This window comes from Haemaphysalis longicornis, unplaced genomic scaffold (genome assembly GCF_048455015.1).
Source record: "Haemaphysalis longicornis isolate Haplotype H1 unplaced genomic scaffold, Haemaphysalis longicornis Haplotype H1 scaffold_9, whole genome shotgun sequence".
NCBI lineage: Eukaryota > Metazoa > Arthropoda > Arachnida > Ixodida > Ixodidae > Haemaphysalis > Haemaphysalis longicornis.
This window is the reverse complement of record NW_027526460.1, coordinates 118,579,189-118,598,825: the sequence shown is the minus strand read 5'-3', so window position 1 is coordinate 118,598,825 and position 19,637 is coordinate 118,579,189. Positions and strand designations below refer to the sequence as shown.

General features: G+C 45.4%; 2 protein-coding genes across 5 annotated transcripts in view; one reads left to right on the top strand and one right to left on the bottom strand.

The window, feature by feature from the left end:
* The window catches only part of LOC144152487 (uncharacterized), a 38,597-nt gene that overhangs the window by 16,811 nt on the left and 2,149 nt on the right, over positions 1-19,637 (bottom strand). Inside the window, exons 2-3 of the mRNA XM_077683765.1 lie at positions 17,455-17,536; positions 8,663-8,922 (exon numbers count right to left, since the gene is read on the bottom strand). Coding sequence (XP_077539891.1) covers positions 8,663-8,795 — 133 coding nt within the window. The 5' untranslated portion in view covers positions 8,796-8,922; positions 17,455-17,536. The remainder of the gene's footprint in view (positions 1-8,662; positions 8,923-17,454; positions 17,537-19,637) is intronic.
* Positions 4,203-19,637, top strand: part of LOC144152484 (sodium-coupled monocarboxylate transporter 2-like) — a 58,274-nt gene continuing 42,839 nt past the window's right edge. Inside the window, exon 1 of one of the 4 annotated variants that reach the window (XM_077683757.1) lies at positions 4,203-4,961. Coding sequence is in view for 3 of the 4 variants with exons in the window: in XM_077683755.1 (XP_077539881.1) it covers positions 18,832-19,164 (333 nt within the window). In the remaining variant the exon portion in view is untranslated. Of the gene's footprint in view, positions 4,962-17,988; positions 19,165-19,637 lie in introns of those variants that run through there. The other 3 variants (XM_077683755.1, XM_077683756.1, XM_077683754.1) reach the window with 3 other exon arrangements.

Here is a 19,637-nt window from a genome sequence, read left to right as displayed (position 1 = left end):
CACAATAGACATTGACGAGCCAATATTTGTCGGTCACTGTTTAAGATTACGGTTTGGTTGTGTTAGGGAATACATCACTTTTGTTTATTTATTTGAAAACATCTCACATGCTCCTATGCAAAGTTTACAGTAAAGGGGGGCGCAGAGAAACACTCGAGACATTTGAGGAACTAGTGGCAATACTCTTGGAGTATTAGCAATACTTCTGAAAAGGAACGATGTAAAAGGGTATATATAATACAACAGCAAGGCAAAACCAACGAAAACAGTAAAAACAAAATACTACAATGCGGGAACTACAAATGCTTCAATAGGTTGTCGAGCAAAGTTTTTTGATGAGTTAAACAAGCTACGAAATCAAGTGTATCATCCTAGAGTGCAACGAAATCATTCAATGCCGATGAAATAGACTTCTTTTTAGAAATACGTCTGTGATGCTTCGTTATTTTATCGTAGTTTTGGCGTACGCAATGTGACTGCAAGTGGTAATGGGGGCGGCAGATGTTCTTCATGGTTCGCTCATATTCTAGCGAGATAGTGAGGTTGATTTGCAAATGACATCATGCGGAAGAGGCGAATTCCAACAACTGTCTGATAAGCGTGCTTATGAACACTATATAGGGCGTTTAGTAGGTCTGGATGTGTGTATCTGAGTGTCATCGAGGGATGGGCAGGTATGCAGGTTGCATGTGTCATCAGAGAGATTAGATGCAATGTGAACGCCAAGGTAGTTATGGGGAGATGACCTTAACACGTGGAGTTATGCATGAAGTAATCAAAAGCACCGTTTGTTTTTTTGTGGCTAAGCTATGCTACTTTGATTTTAGACAAGTCTGAAATTTTCGCTATCTGCAAAATCAGTAGTTATTAAGAATATGCCTCTCTCAACACCAAAATGATTATTAGAGCTGTTTATTGATCCGTATGGAGTGCAGTCATCGCCAAAAATACGTGTTGTGGAACACGAGTTTGTGGGGAGGTTTTTTATATACATTAGAAATAAACAGTAGCAGTAAAACGCTACCAAGAAAGCTCTTAAGGGTGGTATAAAAATCTGGGTAAGAACAAATGTTACCCAGAGTGAATAGTGAACTTTTGTCGTCAAGAGAAGAAGTTGTGCATCTAGATAACTCAGAGATCTCAACTAAGTTTTGTTAACTTTTAAAATTAGACATGGTAAGGTACGATGTGAAGGCTTTAGAAAGGAAAATTAAGAAGCTATTATTTTGTAGGTTATTCTTTGTTGGCGATGAGATGTTGAGTTGCGCCTCTGGCTTCTGACGTCAGCTTAGAGACTCGCGCCGCTGTCGACCGCTACACGCCGCTTGTGAGGGGCAGCAGTGTCAGGGTAAAATCGCCAGGCTCTGATGCTTTGCCTTACAAAGCTTATTTCGAGTAATGCAGTCATTTTGCCAGCCTCTGAGACCTCTGAATAATTTAAAGCTATATCCCACATGGGCTTGCAACGCATGAAGAGAGGAAGAGCAATTTTCTTCAGATCATCGGTCGGAAGATTGTGTGTAACTCGACTTTCCTAGCTTATTTGTGAGGTTCAGAGCTCAAAGCTCATCGATAAGTATTCGAAATGCGTAGGTGTTCCTGAAGTATTTTTGGGAGGCTCTTATGAAGACTCAAGAGTAATGGTACGCACCAAGCTTCGGGCCCCTACACGCCCATCCCACTGCAGGAAATAAAACAGCTGCACTCTATATCTTTCGTTGTTGACTTGTATCAATTAAATATTTCTTCTATGCCCAACGCTTTAATTTTTGTGCACCGTCATAAGCGTCTTATTAGGAGATTTGCGGGCGTTTGGGTGGTTCACAATGTTCGCGTGGATATTTTCTTTAGCCTGCAAGGCATTCATTCCCTTCTTCAGAAATAACCCGCCGTGGTGGCTCAGTGGCTAAGGCGTTGCGCTGCTGAGCCCGAGGACGCGGGTACAATACCCGGCCGTGGCGTCCGCTTTTCTAATCGAGGCGAAGAGCGAAAACGGTGGTGTGTTCGATATTTCGGTGCACGTTAAAGATCCCCAGGTGGTCGAAATTAACCCGGAGCCCTCCACTGCTGCGCGCCTCATCGCCTGTGTAGCGTCGGCGCGTTCAACCTCATAATTAATCAACCTTCCTCAGAAATTGAATTTAGTTATGGCTGCGTGCAAGAAGGTGTATATATCCGCAGCGTGCGGTGTTTATTCACATGAAAATGCAATGAAAAGGTTTGTGCTACGCTACCGGGAACCGGCGCAGATAACGTTGTCCAGAGTAATCGAAGGTGGCTTTCGTGCCCCAAAGTTCTATCGAAACTATCGTTATACTAACAAACTAAGCACGTTTACATGAATACCCGCTGTGGTGGCTCAGTGGCTAAGGCGTTGCGCTGCTGAGCACACGGTCGCGGGTTCGATTCCCGGCCGCGGCGGCCGCTTTTCTGATGGAGGCGAAAAGCAAAAACGCCCGTGTCTACGAGATTTCCGCGCACGTTAAAGATCCCCAGGTGGTCAAAATTAATCCGGAGCCCTCCCCTACGGCGCGCCTCATCGCCTGCGTTGCGTTGGCGCGTTAAACCCTACAAACAACAACAACGTTAGATGATTGCGACAGTAGCGCATCGCATTGGTTCGTCGAATCGGGTGAATTCGACGCGTTTGTGTTTATGAGCATGCGCATTGGAGACTAGCGCCGCCCTGTGTCATATCTGGAAGTTGTGGGGTCGCATTTCTGGCGTTACCAGTTTGCGGTAGCTGGCAATTAGCTTGTGTTTGTTTTGGCGTCTATCGCGGGTCAGCGAAACTTGCGGCTCGTTCCCCGATCCACCCGATCAACTACGACGATCGTTGAGCTAAGTGTGTACATTCCGTGCGTCATTCGCAAAAAAATGAATACAGCAGGCATTCGTGAAGCTTTTACTGGCCCTTGGAAACGGTCAGCGCACAAGCCGGCCGCGCCTGCCCGCACGGTCCACAAAGCGGCTCGAACCGGCGCAGACCACGGTAACAACAGCTTTTCGTCACTCTTCCAAATCAACCTGATCGCGAAAAAGAAGTTCCGTATGCGAGAAAGTAGAGGCTAGTATGGCGAAGAATTGTGCTTGGGATTGGTATCAGCGCTGATTTTAAAAGCGGCGATGAGATATCTGCCGCGACGCTTAGCTTATGCTGACCGGCCGCGGAGGTTCAAGACGCTGCACCACGGCGCGCGCTGCTGCGAGCGGCCGAAAGATGGCGCTACCTGCGCGGAAGAATCAAGACAGGCCACGGCAGATGTCTTGGTCACAGATCGCTCAAACGGCAATTATCGCGGAAATAAAGTACCACATAGGAGAAGGAGGGTGGTAGTGAGGTAAAAAGTTGTGTTAAGGATCGTCATCCGCAGTTGTACAGACAGCGGCGATCAAATATCCGCTACGATGCTAAGCCTAAAGTTCCCAACACTCGAGCCGAGACGAGAAATGCGATGCGACGGCCGCTACATGCGTCCGGAAAGTCGCATTTGCGTTCTTGATCTACCCTGGTTTAGCGGATGAGATGCGACGCGTCCCAAAAGCGAATTGTCCTGCTTACAAGCGATGCAATGCGGTGTAATATTGCGGCAAATCAAATGCGATACGCTACTGTCGCATGCACGTAAACGCGCTTACTGACTCTCAACCCGAACGGTTCTGCCATAATTACGGTGTTGAAGGCTCGATATACTCGCTACCGAACGAAATAAATAGTATACGCGCCGGTTTTCAGTACAACAAGTGTAGAAACCGATGAATATATCTAGGAGATTCTTTATTGTTTCAAATCATGTCCGGCGTAAAGAACAAATCCCGAACATTTGAACAACGGCGCTTAAACGGGACAAAAGAGTGACAGGACAGGGCGCTTACTAGCAACAACGTGGTTTATTTCGCAGTGGCGGAACACCGTATTTATTCGCGTAATGATCGCACTTTTTTTTAAAAAAAAAATTGATGCAAATTTAGGGGTGCGTTCACTTACGCGGGGTAAATTTTTCGCGAAAAACGTTTGAGCACAGAAAAGGCAAGCAAGTTGCAGGTCAATATTTTTACAGTAGGTCTCATGAACATGATAAAAATAATAAATAAAAACATAATAAAAACTCCGCACACCACCGCCAGCCGCTTTGCAAGGTGACGCAAAATGCAGTGTTTACATGAATTACGGAATGGGCCGGAACGAGTTTGCTGCGAGGTGACAACAGTTAAAGCCTAACCACATGCACGCGTAAAACCGACGTACTCGCGCAACGACGTAAACCGACGTAAGCGCGTAAGGAACCGGCGTACTCCGGCGTACGCGGAATTCATTGCTACGCGCTTGTTACGCCCAAGTCAGACCCCGCCAGACATCGACGCAAACTTTTGGACGCACGGTGTTGGCGCAAACCTCTGGCGGTGATGTTATCTGGCACAACAAGAGAGCAAATTCATAAATAAGCTAACTTTGCTATTAATTATGCGATAAAACGAAGTAATTTGTAAAATACGGGAAGCAAGCAACCGGACAAAACAAGCGAAGCAACGAGCAACTATGGGAGCAAGGCAGTTTACGCCAAATGTAGCGGAGGGTTTTGTGCCTGGCAAGTATGCATGTTAATTCTCAACGTTTTTTAATGTCCCAAGAACTGTTTTAGTTGATTCTGTATTAAATATACGCACTTTTGTAAGAATGGGCATTATTTGTTTTATCTGGGTGAAAATGTAGTTGAACTGGGCGCCACAAAGCTGTGTCCGCGGTAGTCGAGCCACACTGCGGGGCGCATTGGTTTACGCGCGCGTTACGGCGATATGCGGTTACTCGCCCTCTCCGTCGTCGTCGGTCGCCGCAGGCGTACGTCGTTGCGCGAGTACGTCGGTATTGCGAGTGCATGTGGTTGGGCCCTTAGACCAATAAGTGGGTGCCGCTGTCACAGTGCGGGACATCAAAACAGACATGGGGCCGACGCAGCAAGGTGAGAGCCTTTTTTTTCTTTGTCTTGTGAGTACATTATGTGCAGTTTGTGAGAGTTTCTTTCTCATCAATATTGAACGCGTGCTTGCCGATATCACTAATATCGGTAAGTCTGCGGCAATAACGTAGCCGTGCCCGCTTTGAAAGGGAAGAGAACAGAGGGAAACAGCGGTAAGCGCGATCGTCGTCAGCTAGACTTTTGGCACACATACGACATATCGCTGCGGCAAGTTCAGGGCGCGTTTATTGCCCGAGAAATTTAAAAAAAATCTCATTTTGATGACAGACTTCACGGGTGCGATCATTACGCGAGTGTTATCATTATGCGAGTAAATACGGTATATACCGTCGAATCTCGCCGTACACTGCGCCAAGTACAAGTGCGCCCCAAATTTCGACCAGACACGTGTGCTTCGAAAATGCAAAGGTCACTGCTCAAGAGAGATCTTCGAGTCTCACCTCATTTATAGACAAAACGATTCCTCCGTCAGCAAGCCACTTATTTACCTGCTACAAAACGCGCACGAATATTTTGATAGATGACAACTATCTTCGCACGTGTCCCCGTGTGTAGATATGAGTATCTTTTATCTTTATTTGTTCTTTATTCTTTATTAAAAAAAAACTTACAGGCCCCAGAACAGGGCATTGGGTAAGGGGGGAAATCGGGAAAGTACAGGACAGATAACATACAGTTTACAGGCAGGGTCAGTGCGCAACAACAAAAAAATATAAAGGAAATCACATATATCGTGGTACAGGGTTCTTTCCTATTTTACGTTTTTCTTTCTTCGATGGTATATATTCCACCACGGGGAAATAAGCCATGTTGTTGCTAGCCAGCGCCCTATCCTGCCACTATTTGGTCCCGTTTAAGCGCTGTTGTTCCAATGTTCAGTATGTACTATCGTGAAAAATTAAAAATTGAAATACGAACAACGGAACGCGTGACTTTCAGTACATGCCCCGCATCCTGGCGACGGGCCGCGCATGCGCAGTGCAAACAAGTTACGAGAGTTTGTGTCCAACGTTGATATGGAAACACCATCGTTCTGAGTGTGAGTGTTTTGGTTTGTCTTCCCACCGCGTTCGGCGCCCGCTCACGCAAGCGTTATCTAACTTTATTGCTGCGATGAGTGAGTATATTCGGCTCACGTAGCTATATTTATTTTTGAGTTCGTGCTGAGCGCCCAACCGCCGATGGAAATACGATGGTCTTTCCATATCAAGGTTGGTCACGAACTCTCTTAACTTGTTCACACTGCGCGTACGCGGCCCTTCGCCCTGATGCGCGGTATGTATTGAAAGCCACGCGCTCCGTTGTTCGTATTTCAGTTTATCACCATAGTGCAGGGCGGATTAAAAGAAATACGAACAACGGAGCACACAGCCTCCGACGCATGCCGCACCGTCTGGCTGCACTGGCAGAAAACTTCGCGCATGCGTAGTTCTTTCAGAGCGCTTGAGAGTGTGGTCTACTGTCATGGGAAAGTCTTGATAAGGAATCGACCCCGGTCATTTATTTTGAAGCGTCTTCGCCAAAATTATCAGCAATTTTCCGAGCGTGCACGCACCTGCGGGTGTTTGACTGCTGGTGACGAAACACATGTCGCCGGGATTAATCGGTGCCCAAACCGTCGCCGGCAGCGACGCGGCCACAAAGATGTGTGCGGGACTCAAGAGTAGGCGCTTCAGTAATCCTCATTGGCCGCGGAACGACAGATCAAGCTCCTCGATGTCGGGACATTCACAATGTGCCCGAAACTAGTTCCTTTTCTGAGAAGTTCAGAATACAGAACAGTGGACAACCTACTTCAACACCTGCAAGGAAATCCAGGATTTCGCCTGTGTAACATTGTCATATTAATAGTTTGTTGGACTACCTCACAAAATATGTAGTGAAAGTACGCAAAATGGTGTGAACACTTTTGTATCACCAAGATTAGACACAATAAAAATTTGAGTACAGTAATCAGAACACTACTTGTTTTTGACAGTAAGCTAGATATTTATTTATTTCATTATTTATTTCTTTATTTCTGTATTTCATTATTTATTTATTTATTTATTTATTTATTCACAATATCCCTAAACGCCTACGTGATGGGGTAGTACATAAGGGGGTTCATTGCACACGTATTGTAATTGCGCAATAAAAGAAAGGGTAAAAAAAAGCAGGACTGAGCAACTGTAAACTCACATAATTACACACTGTAAGCTTGAAAAAAGTGAGAATGCGAAATTAAATACAGGACAACAACAAAAAAATACATGCTAACAAAAAAAAAGAAACAACAAGCATCTTTCTAAAGGAGCTCTTACAAATCAACATTACACTTTCGGTCGGCCGAGTTTGAAGAGAGCATAAAAACTGCGTTCATCTTAGCTAGCAGGTTAGGCTAGCAAGGTTGAAATGCCGGGATGGTTTGCAATTTTGCCTTCCAACCAAGAGACGGATGCGCGATATTTTCGGTAGTTTCCAGCCATTGCCAGATTTGAGGACACGAAAACAGTATCACAAATGCGGAAGCCACATTGCAAAGAATCATGTTTCTTCTGAGGGGCAAAAGAAGTGTTTCGAACGGCTAGGGTAAACGCAAAGTGAGTGAGCGACTGACTGATGGCTGTATATTGAAGGATGCATTCAGACATTGAAGGGGGTGGCGAAATGTTGGAAATGTGATGATGTTAGAAAACAAAAGTTCGGAAGAACGTATTTGCACATTTTTTGTCACATTAAAAAACTAGTTCGGCACGTTGTCACCGAATCACTGAACCATCATACCTCATTTAATGATGAAACAATAGCTTTATAAAGAGAAGTTTGAAGAGAGAGTTCTTCAAATTCATCTAACAAGGAGAAGCCAGCTCGCATTTGACTAATATTGTCTAGTTCATCTTGTGGAATGTCATCATCGTCATCATCACCAGCCTATCTATGCCCACTGCAGGGCAAAGACCTCTCCCATTAATCTCCAATTATCCCGGTCCTGTGGTAACTGCGACCAAATTTATCCCCGTAAACTTCTTGATCTCATCTGCCCATCTAACTTTATGCCGCCCTTTTCCACGCTTGCCTTCTCTAGGTATCCACTCTGTTACCCTTAATGACCAATGGTTATCTTGCCTTCGCATTACATGCCCTGCCCACGTCCATGTCTTCTTCATTTCTACTAATATGTCCTCAACACGCGTTTGTTCCCTGACCCAGTCCGCTCTCTTCTTGTCCCTTAGTGTTACACCTATCATCTTCCGTTCCATTTCTCGCTGAGTCGTCCTCAATTTAAGTTTCACCCTAACGCTTAGTGAGCCTTCACGTTTCTGCCCCGTACCTGAGTACCTGTAAGATGCAGCTGTCATACACTTTCTTCTTCAGGGACCATGGTAGGGTGCCATTCATTCTTATTTTTCGAAATATTTCTACCTCATGGTTGGGATCGGGGGACACAACTTGGCCTAAGTCGTGGAATGTCGTGTATTGGTAAATGTTGCCGTCGGCTTTGTTAAAAGGAGCAGGTTCAGATCAGATAGTAAACATTGGAGACGGGGTGCATTTTGCAGCATACGTGTTCAGAGACCGGTGGGAATGTAGGGAGTATATGCCAAGTTTTCATAGATCGTATTTACTAAATACCGTAGGTAAAACTGGATGCAGACTGGAGAAAGAAAATTTGCAGGGTGTTAAATAAGAAACGGTCTTACGAGTTGGTGCCTTCTTTCGAGTGGCGTAGGTGAAGTAGCAGCGACTGGCAAAGGCACAAGCGACGCAGCAGTTGCGGGCAGCAGCGGCACCGGGACGCATACGTCCGCGCGACGCAGCTGCGGAGGCGGACATCCGCCGGTGGGGCTTTCTTTCTTCCCTTGATTGACGCTTCTTGGCAACCGCTTCAAAAGTTCGGATCTTGGACGGCGCAAGGTGGTGAAAAATATTCCGTTTCGGGGTAGCAGCACCCTTTGTCTTCCTTGCGTTGTCACACATGCGAGAATCGGTAAAAATATAGCATATTTGATTTTTTGATCACTGAGCTTATTGTGAGGCTTTTTGATGAATTTATCGTGAGCAGATTTTCTACGCAATTAAAACTATGCGTGCTCTTTAAGACTGCTATAAAAAAGATGCAAATGAGCTTCGTTAGGTCACTGTGATCATACGTGACGATTATTCATAAGGGTTGTTGAGCTTCATTTTTGCTTTGCCCGGTCCAATTGAACAAAAGAAAGATAGGACTGTAGCGAAAATGTAGCACTGTCGAATTGCGGATGTGTGCTACAACGGAACTACTAGTGACAAAATAAGCTGGAGAGGTGATTTTTGCAAGAGATTATTTAATAAGAGTGAAAACCCGGAATCAACATAAACAACAACTTTACAACAACATTGCAACTTACCAAGTATACCATCGTTACTATTTGTATAGGTAGGAGCTGTTAGGGAACAATTCGTACTTTTTTGTAACATGTAAATATCAAGAGCCAAATATGTCAAGCCAACACTTTTAAGCCTAGAAGTGTTAAATGTTGAGAGGGCACTTTTATCACAGCGTAGGGTAGAACTAAAGCGCGAATTTCGGAAATGCCACCTCCACTAAAGGAACAGAGCAAAATTGTGCTTTCGCATATCTGCATTATCTAACTCGCCTGTTGAGATATCACAGGGGTGTTTGCCGTTGCATGTAGCCCGTAAAATCTTTCCACGGGAGTGTCAGAGTTTTGCCATAACAAACAGCCATGGGGAAATCAGTGTTTCAACATATATCACGGGTTTGTGCAGACAGCCCAATAAACGTTTGAGCGAATGATATATCAAATTCGGTTTTGCTTGGAAATGTTACCCCACAAATACGCAGAAAAAGATTAAGGAAATTTCCCCAAGACGCCGTTAAAACGTGTGAAGGATGTTGGAAATTACACGGCTAATAGGTGAACTGAATCTGGAGCAAAACTGCTGGTTCTAGAGGCTTGATTATTTGGAAGTACATTCGTATCATTCTGCAGCAGCTCAATATTGCTAAAATTTTGTAGAAATTACGGTCCTAAAAGTGTTAAACGTACTAAGATATGTTTTTCCGGAATTCTTCCTCATTTTAGCGCGGGTCAGTTGAGATATCCAACGAAATGTTGCTTGTATATAGCAGCCCATAGTAATTTTTAAGAGTTGCTTTTTAGGGTTTGTTCTAACACCCATCTCACAGGCTTGTCAAGATTTGGTTCTAATTGGGTGTTTTCACACATTTCTCAGTAACTATTCAGCCTGTTGCGACAGACAGAGAACTATTTATTTGCTGCACATGCCTGCTCCAAACAAAACGGAAATGTGTTTTTGTTACAAATGCCCCACATACAGCTGTCCAAAGTTTAATTGCAGAATTTTATTTCAACAAAGGCACAAAAGGGTGAGCATGATTTTTTTAAAAATTACGCTCCTCACGAAGAGGAATTACATTCAATTTTCCCACGTTCACATAGCTCTCGCGCCACCTGCCGGGGCAGCGCGCACCGTTTACAGGAGCCCAATGTCTTTTATAAGGGGACCAGGTTATCTGCTATAAAACTGTGGGGAACGTATATCTAAGAAACGTGTTGAGATAAAGCTCTCCACGATTATGCAGGCGTTTGAACGCAACAACCTCGTAGAACTTGTTGCGAGAGGTTGTTGCACAAAAAGACGCGTCCTAGACGTTTTCTAAACCAGGGGACTCCGGCCGGCTCACACGTGAATTAAGCGGGCGGGGATTGTTAATTGTGTACAAATATTAAAGGACGAGCTCCTTATGAGATGAAACGGAAAACTGTATGTATTTTATGTTTTACCTGTTGGCATATTGGCCCATGCGGGCATTGCCTGATACTGCCGCTATTTCCTATTAGAGCTGAGACTGATAGTTATTTACCCAGTGCGTATTCAGTCATTGAAGTGCACCAATCTCGTACAATTTGTTTCTAGATAGTTCTTCTTTTATAGAAAACCCGTGTTCCGGCGGTTCTCAATATACCCACGCCTCCTGAAGGAGCCTATGCATTCACAGAAGGGCGGGAATTCCTATGTGTGTACAATTCCAGGGAGCTGTAATTAAGACACGAAACGAATAACGGAATATGTATTAGCATACAGGTATATTGTACTACGCCTGTTATACGCCTATAAAGAGAATAGCGCGACTGATTGTGACGAATGGTTGATTGACTGGCTGGCTGATTCCTCATTGCCCAGCGGTAAAGTGTGACCTAGACACTTGAAATTTCTGTACTGCATGTGTGCTGTGGAATAGAGAACTAAGGCTGTATTTTCCGAAATTCCCCCGTCCCCCCCTTAAAGGACGAAGTGGAGGGAGGTAAGGTCCATTGCGGTACAATGTCGCTGTCTCTCCCCCCTCCCCCCTAGTCAATAGGTGCATTTAGGTGTTGCGTGTCTGAACCACTACTGTGCTCCAACGCGACACGCAGCACCAGGTTGGAATTGTCGGTGAAAAAAGGGCCATCAGGAAAAACATTTCTCGGGAAATTTTGATTCTTACGTGCTTGAAGGTGAATACTCGCGACCTATTGTAACGAGTATGGTGATACACACGTCCACACGACGCAGCAGCTATTCTTTTTTACCGTTCTTAGTCCTTCTTAATCTAATTTATTCATGGTAACCCACTTTCATCCACCTTAACATAATTATAACAGACGTTATTGCATCTTAATGCACTATAATCTACGTTAGTCTACCTCAGTCGCACCTTGATGGCACCCAAATCTCTCATGATCCACTTTACCTTAGTTAAGCTTCCTTCCAAATACATACAGTCAAACCTCGTTATATCGAACAGTGCGCGAACCGTGAAATAGTTCGATATAACCGAAATTCGATATATAAAATTGGATCAAAAACGCGTCAAAATGCAGCGCGATTCAATCACTAAAAAGGCAACGACAAGAATGACTACTCACATGAAGCGTTAAAGTGAACTATTTATTCCCAGGGGAAAAAAAACTGCAGTAGCGTTGACTGTTTCCTCGAGTTGACCATCACTACGCCGCACGCGGCTGACACAGCGCCTTGCAAACACAGTCACGTAACTGCGCGAACAGTGTCCACTAGTTTAAACCACGCACGACGCTGAAGAGTTCGTTAAGGCGTTGAGGCTTGAGCTTATCGACTGAAACAAGGCAAGGCGATGACTGAAGCTGATGAACAACGACTGAACCAACTGGTGATCCGGCTGAGCCTGAGTCAGCCAACTGCGTATGCCGCCTAGCCTGAATGGCGCTACCGGCGCCTCAGGCATGCGTTTGAGTCGTAAACGCCTGCTGCGCCACCGCTATTCTCCCCTGCGTTGCGGGAAGGCCTGCCGCCTGTCTCCGGAGCGCGCGCTTTCGGCCGGCACTGAGTTCGATATATCCATTTCTTAACCGACCGAGTTCGATACAGAAAATTAAAAATGCATGTAATTCTTTTAAAAAACTGACAATGGTTCGATATAAGCAATAATTCGATATACCCGTGTTCGATATAACGAGGTTCGACTGTATTCTTATTCCAGTTCGATCCCTATTTTATATAGTCTGAACAAACCTTCATCCGTCTAATCCATCTCAATTTACTGCAATCTGTTGTACTTCATCGTAGTTTACGCTAATTCATCCTGATTAAGCTTAATCCCGCTTTAGTAATCATTAGTACTTTGGTGTCGCGTCGGCGGCGGCCGCGAAGGGCGAAGCAGGAGACGTACGCTCGAGTCGAAGAGTCAAGCCAATCTGAAATATTTATTCAGTGACGTCATATATATATCCTGGGGTCAGCCCCCTGGTGGTAGAATTACTTGACATCAAAACCGAAACCAAAACGGAAACACCCAGATACTACATTCTTCTTCCCCTAATTTTTTGTACTTCTTCTTCCCCCCCCCCCCCCTTTTTATAAAAAAGAACAAAATGAGGAAATGAAATTCCCATACCCTACACAAACAGCTGACACAGTCCACACACTCCGCTGTTTCCTTTTCTCTTTTTCTTGTCTTTATCGGCAGACTCGTCGTTATATTCGACGGTGTGGATCTTGGGCTTTCGCTCTTCGTAAGCCTTCTCGACGCCTTCCTCAGGCTTGTCGCTTCGTCAGCCTTCTCGGAGTCTCCCTCGGGCTTGTCAGCTTCTTTTTCTTGAACCTCTTGAGACTTAACCTCTTGAGATTCACTATCGCTCTCCTCAAGTTCAGACGAGTTCGCTCGTAGTTTCTCTCGAAGATCTGCTAGTTGCGATGTTAGCAGCCGCATTTCTTCAGCCAGCTGCGATTCTCTCCGTCTGCTTTCTGCTAGCTCAGAGCGCACCAGGGAAAGTAGGTGTCATTCGCCTTGACATCAGAGTAGAATCCTTGGTGAGTTGGCGTCGCATGTTGGCCGAGCTGGTTGACGACGACGACGTCCGTCTCGTCGTACCAGAAATATGTTTTCCCCGGAGTGGGACACTGTTGAAGCAAGTGCCACATCCTACCACAGCGGCCGCACGCTGGAGGAGAACGCCGAGCACTGGTCCGGGCTAACCTAAGCGCCGGACGTGACGATGATGCACGTCTGTGTTTTGAAATTGTAGGGCGAAACTCGCGACGTGGAAAACGGGTGGGGCACTGTTGAAGTGGGTGCCATGTCCTGTCACAACGGCCACAAAGTGTCGGCGGTGAACTTCGGTGGCTGGTTCTAAACGTAGCGGATCGCAATTCACGATGTGGAAATCGAAGCGGTCGAGTTCGTTGAGTCCCGTCGATCGCTTGAACTATTTATTCTCTGGCTGCTTGATGTCGTTGCAGCAGATCTTGAAGTTTAGTTACGTTGTGGATGACATGGGGCCGAATTCTGTAAAAAACAGGCGTCATCTTGAAATGACGGGGTAGCGCCATGCAAACGCATGTGTTCTGGGGTTGGGGCCGTCGCTTTGGGGAAGCTGTGCGGGGAGAGCAGCTGCAGAAAAGCACTGTTGGAAGGGCGCAAAGCGACAAGCGAAACGGCGGGGGGCAGAGGGTGTCGCTTTGCGCCCTCAACAGTGCTTTTCTGCTGCTGCTCTCCCCGCACAGCTTCCCCAAAGCGACGGCCCCAACCCCAGAACACATGAGTTTGCATGGCGCTACCCCGTCGTTTCAAAATGACGCCCCGTCGTTTTGGAGAATTCGGCCAATGGATGGCTCTGTCAAACGTGAGTGCAGGGCCTTCTGTGAGCAGACGTTCCCTGGTGGGATAGAACGCAAGTCCCACGATGAGTTGATCCACGAGTGACGCGGCTTCGTCGGAGCCGAAGTTGCACTGTCTACCCACGTATTGCACACGGCGCGCGAAGTGGATCGCTGATTCCTTTTCTGCTTGACATAAACTGCGGAACTGTAGGCGGTTCGCCCGCTGTGATTTCGAGACATCAAAGTGAGCCGCGAACGAGATATTCATAGTCGCTGCCGGTGCTTGCGCCCGCTGGTCTGGCTGACTCGATCATGTGCGGAGTTCGATGCGGAGGCCTAACGCTTTACCGAACTTGACTGAATATTTTAGCCGAAATACATAAACGAAAAAAAGCCTTGCAGCCAGTACGGCGGCTTACATGTTACACAAGAGATTTGGGGTGCTTACATTTTCGATGGTTCAAGAGTCGGCTGCGCCATTGTGGTGTCGCGTCGGCGACGGCCCCGAAGGGCGAAGCAGGAGACGTACGCTCGAGTTGAAGAGTCAAGCCAAAAGAGAAATATTTATTTAGTGACGTCATACATACATATACACACACACACACACACACACACACACACACACACACACACACACACACACATATATATATATATATACATATATATATATATATATATATATATATATATATATATATATATATATATATATATATATATATATATATATATATATATATATATATTTATATATATATATATATATATATATATACCCTGGGGTTAGCCCACTGGTGGTAGAATTACTCGACATCAAAACCGAAACCAAAAACGAAACCCCCAGATACTACATGTACCAATCAGTAAACAATAAAGATTCCCTCTTATTCAGTTTTATACCTTCTTAATACACCTACTTATCTTAATCTACCCTAACCCATTCTTATACACTCTAGTTTCGCCAAACGTTTGATTACTAATCAATGCTTTTAAGGGTAAGTTGCGCTTGCTGTGAACACAGAGACGGACACGAAAAAAAAACATATACTTTCACGAGAAGCGCCGTCTTCTCGTGAAAGTATACGTTTTTTTTCGTGACCGTCTCTGTGTTTACAACAAGCGCTAGTTACCGTCAAATGCATGTTACACCAACTATCCCGACAGCAAGCTTTACTGAACTTCATTACTAATCAATCACTGTTTACTTTCTGAAACGCATAATCTAATACGGCTGGCTCGCTTTTGTTCTTTTGTGCCGACGCCATGGTCATAAGAGGTCAAACTTTCAATGACGCATGTAATGCCTTCACTTTGAGCACACAAAACAGTAGCGTGCCGTTCTCGTGGCTCCACAGTGGGTGCCTGAAGTAGAGAACACAAAACTCGAGTTTTAAACCGATGTTTAGAAACCCGACACTGTGAACGGCTTTGGGTAAGCCCTCCTGGGAAATTTACTGAGACACATGCTTCCTTAAGGCTTTCAGTTCGAACCCGAAGTCTACAAACCCGCCGTATGATAGGCGCAGCATCCCTGTGGGCGCCATAAAGTCTTTTACGTGTGAACTTCGATCTCTCGCGTGCTTCCGCGTTTTCACCTCCTGAGAAAACGTGTAGCAATCCCCTGTAACTTTTCGCGCACAATTTAACCCAGTTTAAGCGTAAATGTACAACTGCAAATAGGTGAGGTGTCGATGCAGGTATAACATAAGCTTTTTACCGTACATTTACTTTTCAAGCGTTAATCTCCAACAGCGAATAAATTCGACGTTTAGAAATGTCCAGAAATAGTCTTTCATAATGTCATAGGTTTTTATTTGTAACCTTAGTTGCTGTAACGCTTGAAGGAATGTTTATACAATATATTTTTGGATCTTGAAAATACATTTTATTTTCTCTCTCTATGTATCTGTTTGTATAGCGATGGGGAACCCCACCAAACAAGGAGAGACGATAGCCCATGCCCAGGTTTAGAGTGCCACCGGTTGGGGTAAATCTTCTCTCATTCCAGGTACCACAATGTCTATGGTACACGAGTGCAACCATACTAGGGTAGCTCAGTGGGACAGCAACAGCATTCTCTCACCAGTAAAGCGTCTTGTTACGCCGGTGTAGCAATAGGTGAAAACCGCACAGACGAACTGAAAATTTAAAGCCCACAGCAGTGGTAAGGACTTGATCGCGGTAGTGGAAAGGTTGGCTATACAGCGGAGGGGGCGAAGAATCTCTGTGTCCGAATAGACAGCTATTGCAACTTGAACCTGGCAACACTATACAGCACAAGTATGTGTGGCCGTGGGAGGGTAACATAGTGGTGCGGGCTGAATGAATCCTTAGGAAGTAAATGAGAGACCATTGGGTTAGATGGGTTTAGAAGAACAGGTTAAGGTGTGAGGTGTTCATTAGCGGGCATATTCTGTGCTCCCGCAGGCATGAAGACAGGAGGGAGGTGGGCTTGGTTCCTTGGCCCACTAAGAAGCATTAAGCACTGCGTGGTATAATTCTACAGAATTAGTAAAATGGTCCCCACCGTTGGGGCCACAATTGAAGAAGTATACGGTAAAGATGGTACACGCCTACTAACCGGCCTTTAGCGGTAATAATAAGGCTACTGACGGTTTGAACGAGGAGTTCGAATCGCATTGCGTAAGGTATAGTACTGAATAATAATCAGGTAATCTTCAACGAAAACGTAAGGTACGAAGAAAGTTGGCTAACAAAGCGGCAAACCCTAGAGAGCGCACTATAATATCCGCGAGGTTAGTTTGGTATCATTTACTGACAGAAGAAACTGTGCAACCTGGCTCGTTTCACATGGCCGACGCGTGTTAGGCAACGGGTGCCGCCTCACGCCACCCCGCCATATGGAGTTATGGGATTTTACGCAGAGGTTTCTTTGTACTGGAAGAACACATCGAATGACTGTTGCAGATTTATGGTTGTTTCCGCTGGTTTTTTGGCACAGATTTGTTAACGTCATTTTTACTGGTTTGAGTTGAGTGCGACAGAACAGATGCAAAAAGCACTCCGCAACAAAACTGTTTTCGGTCCAAAAGTAGTTATAGGTGTCCCGATCGCTCCCTTGCTGGTTGTGTTGGCGGCCAAGCTCGCACATGGGAACATTTTTCTATTAAAGCGAAACCTTGGGGACTCTATAAAAAGTATCACAGTAGGGAAGACTTGGGTGGATGCCTCCTAAATAAAAACATTCCCTAAATAGAAATATCAATTTCATCAGTTTAACCAGTGAATGCAATGCGGAGATGACTGCCTGCCAGCAGCTTCCTGCAGCTCGACGTTCCAAACTGCAGTGCATAGGGGGCAATCGAACTTGTTATTCACTTACTATTCGGCAGTATGATGAGGTAGTTATGGTCCAATGTTGAAAATCAATGCACTTCGTATCAGATCTCGAAAGTCTACAAAAACTGCAAATAGAGGACAATTAAGACACAGAATGCAAGGAGAAATAAGTTCTCTAGTTAGAAGCAAGTGCGAATCACAGGGAATATGGCAGTTCTAGGCCACACACTCGGAGCGGTGCTTGCATAGTCGACGGCGCCGCAGGGATATATTTGAAGCAATTGTTCTGACTGTTGTGGGAGACAGACATGACTCTTTGTAATGCAGGCACTATAAAAATTGTATTTAAAGTGACGACCAAAGTTTTTTCAGTGGGTGTAAAAGAAACCATAACGTATGCTATGCTTGAAAAGGCCTTCCTTGAAGAATGGAAAGTAGTTTTTTTCGGCTGCGAAGAAAGACGCGGGTTCGCTTATGCTCGTGCAGAAATTCGACAATATGCAGGTTTGGGAACGCCGAATACTGCTGGTCACATTATAACGAGTTGGCGATTTGTAGCGAAGCAATGTCTCAAACTCTAAGTGCGCTGCGGTGTACGTGGTCTAAACAATATTGACTTTTTGGCAGTCGATCTGCCCCAATAGAATCGCCTTAGATTTCTCTATTGCGTGAATTATTTGTGAAATTCTTTATTTTATGTGTCTATGCAATGCCCTAAAACGGGTGTGTGCTCCCATCAAACTTCCGCCCCTGCAAACCGACAGATACAAAGGAGAGCAGAACAAACAGGCACATATTGCGGCCTGTTTTCAGGATACCTAGCCGTGGAACCACGTGTTCAGTATTTTAACCGGATGTTCTCCCGACGTACGATATAGACTGTCGGTTGACAAAAACAGGTGCCAATGGAAAGTACGCAAGTGAGCACAAATGTTTAAGAGTAAGCGTTCGGTGCTCCGAGCTCAAAGTGGACTATAATTTCGCTTCCGTCCAACTTCTTTTGCTTTATACCGCCGTATGCGCAGCGAAAATATTTCTAGTTGTCGTTTTACAGATCGCAGAAACGTAACGCTTTAGTCCTAAGTAAAATTAGGGGGTACTAATGCGGTGGCGGCGGAGGCACTGGTATTGAAGGCAAATGAAACTTCGACATATTAGTTTTTCTATGTCTTCTGCAAGAGGAAGTCCAGAGAAATTAATACGATGTGCGCTGTGTGGCACACTTCTCTTGTCTCGCAAACGCTGGAACGCAGTAAACCAGTGAACAGCTGGTGGTAAGTGCGAAGCGCGGTTCACCCACGCCAGGTTTCACGGAACACTCTTCGCTCTACACCGCCACGATCAGCGACGAGTGCTGCAGGCTTGTCTTCAACCTATTCAAGCTTTTTTCTGTGTGCGGAGGTGGTCCCTTGCCCGTAGGATGGCTTCCATCATCGAGTACGTTGTGTTTGGCGTGATGATGGCCCTCAACTTCGGACTTGGCCTCTATTTCTCTCTACGGCGGAAAGCGCGGTCGGCCCATACTCCGGTAGAAGTGTTCCTCGGTAGCCGCGCATTGCGTGTGGTTCCTCTGGCAGCCTCGGTGGTAGCGACCCTGATGTCGTCGACGGGGCTTGTGGGTTTCACGGGACACTTCTACGCGTACGGGTTCCATTTGATCTGGCACGGTGTCGCCTGCATGGCCATGGCCCCCATCGCCGGTCGCCTGTTTTTGCCGGTAATGTACGGACTGCGCGTCACGTCTATTTTCGAGGTGAGTCTGTGCGCGGCATATTCACATAGAGGAACGGAGAGTGAAAAAAGATTCAATATTACAATATTACTTTTTTTTGTGGGGTAATGATGATGTATCACTGCGTATTCACTAAGGAATAAGTTCCACCAGAAGAGTTGTCATGAATCCAGCTGCCATGCTGAACCATGCAGTACGGATATAGGACGAATACAATAAGAAACTTTGATAAAGATTAGTATGCATAGAAGCTTTGGTTAGTATCCGTTCAAAATAATTTAATTTTTTTAGGTTTGCTACAAATGAAAACAAGATGTATACACCACGACGAATTATGACTAAACAATACAGAAATGCTACGTGGCACGAACCATGGCAGCTTATTTTACTGCTGGAGTCATTCATCACGAGGCATCAGGGTTATTCGTATCCGACAACAGAATCACTTTCTGGAAGTAGAGAATTATATCGCACGTGTAGCCCCACGTGCAGAG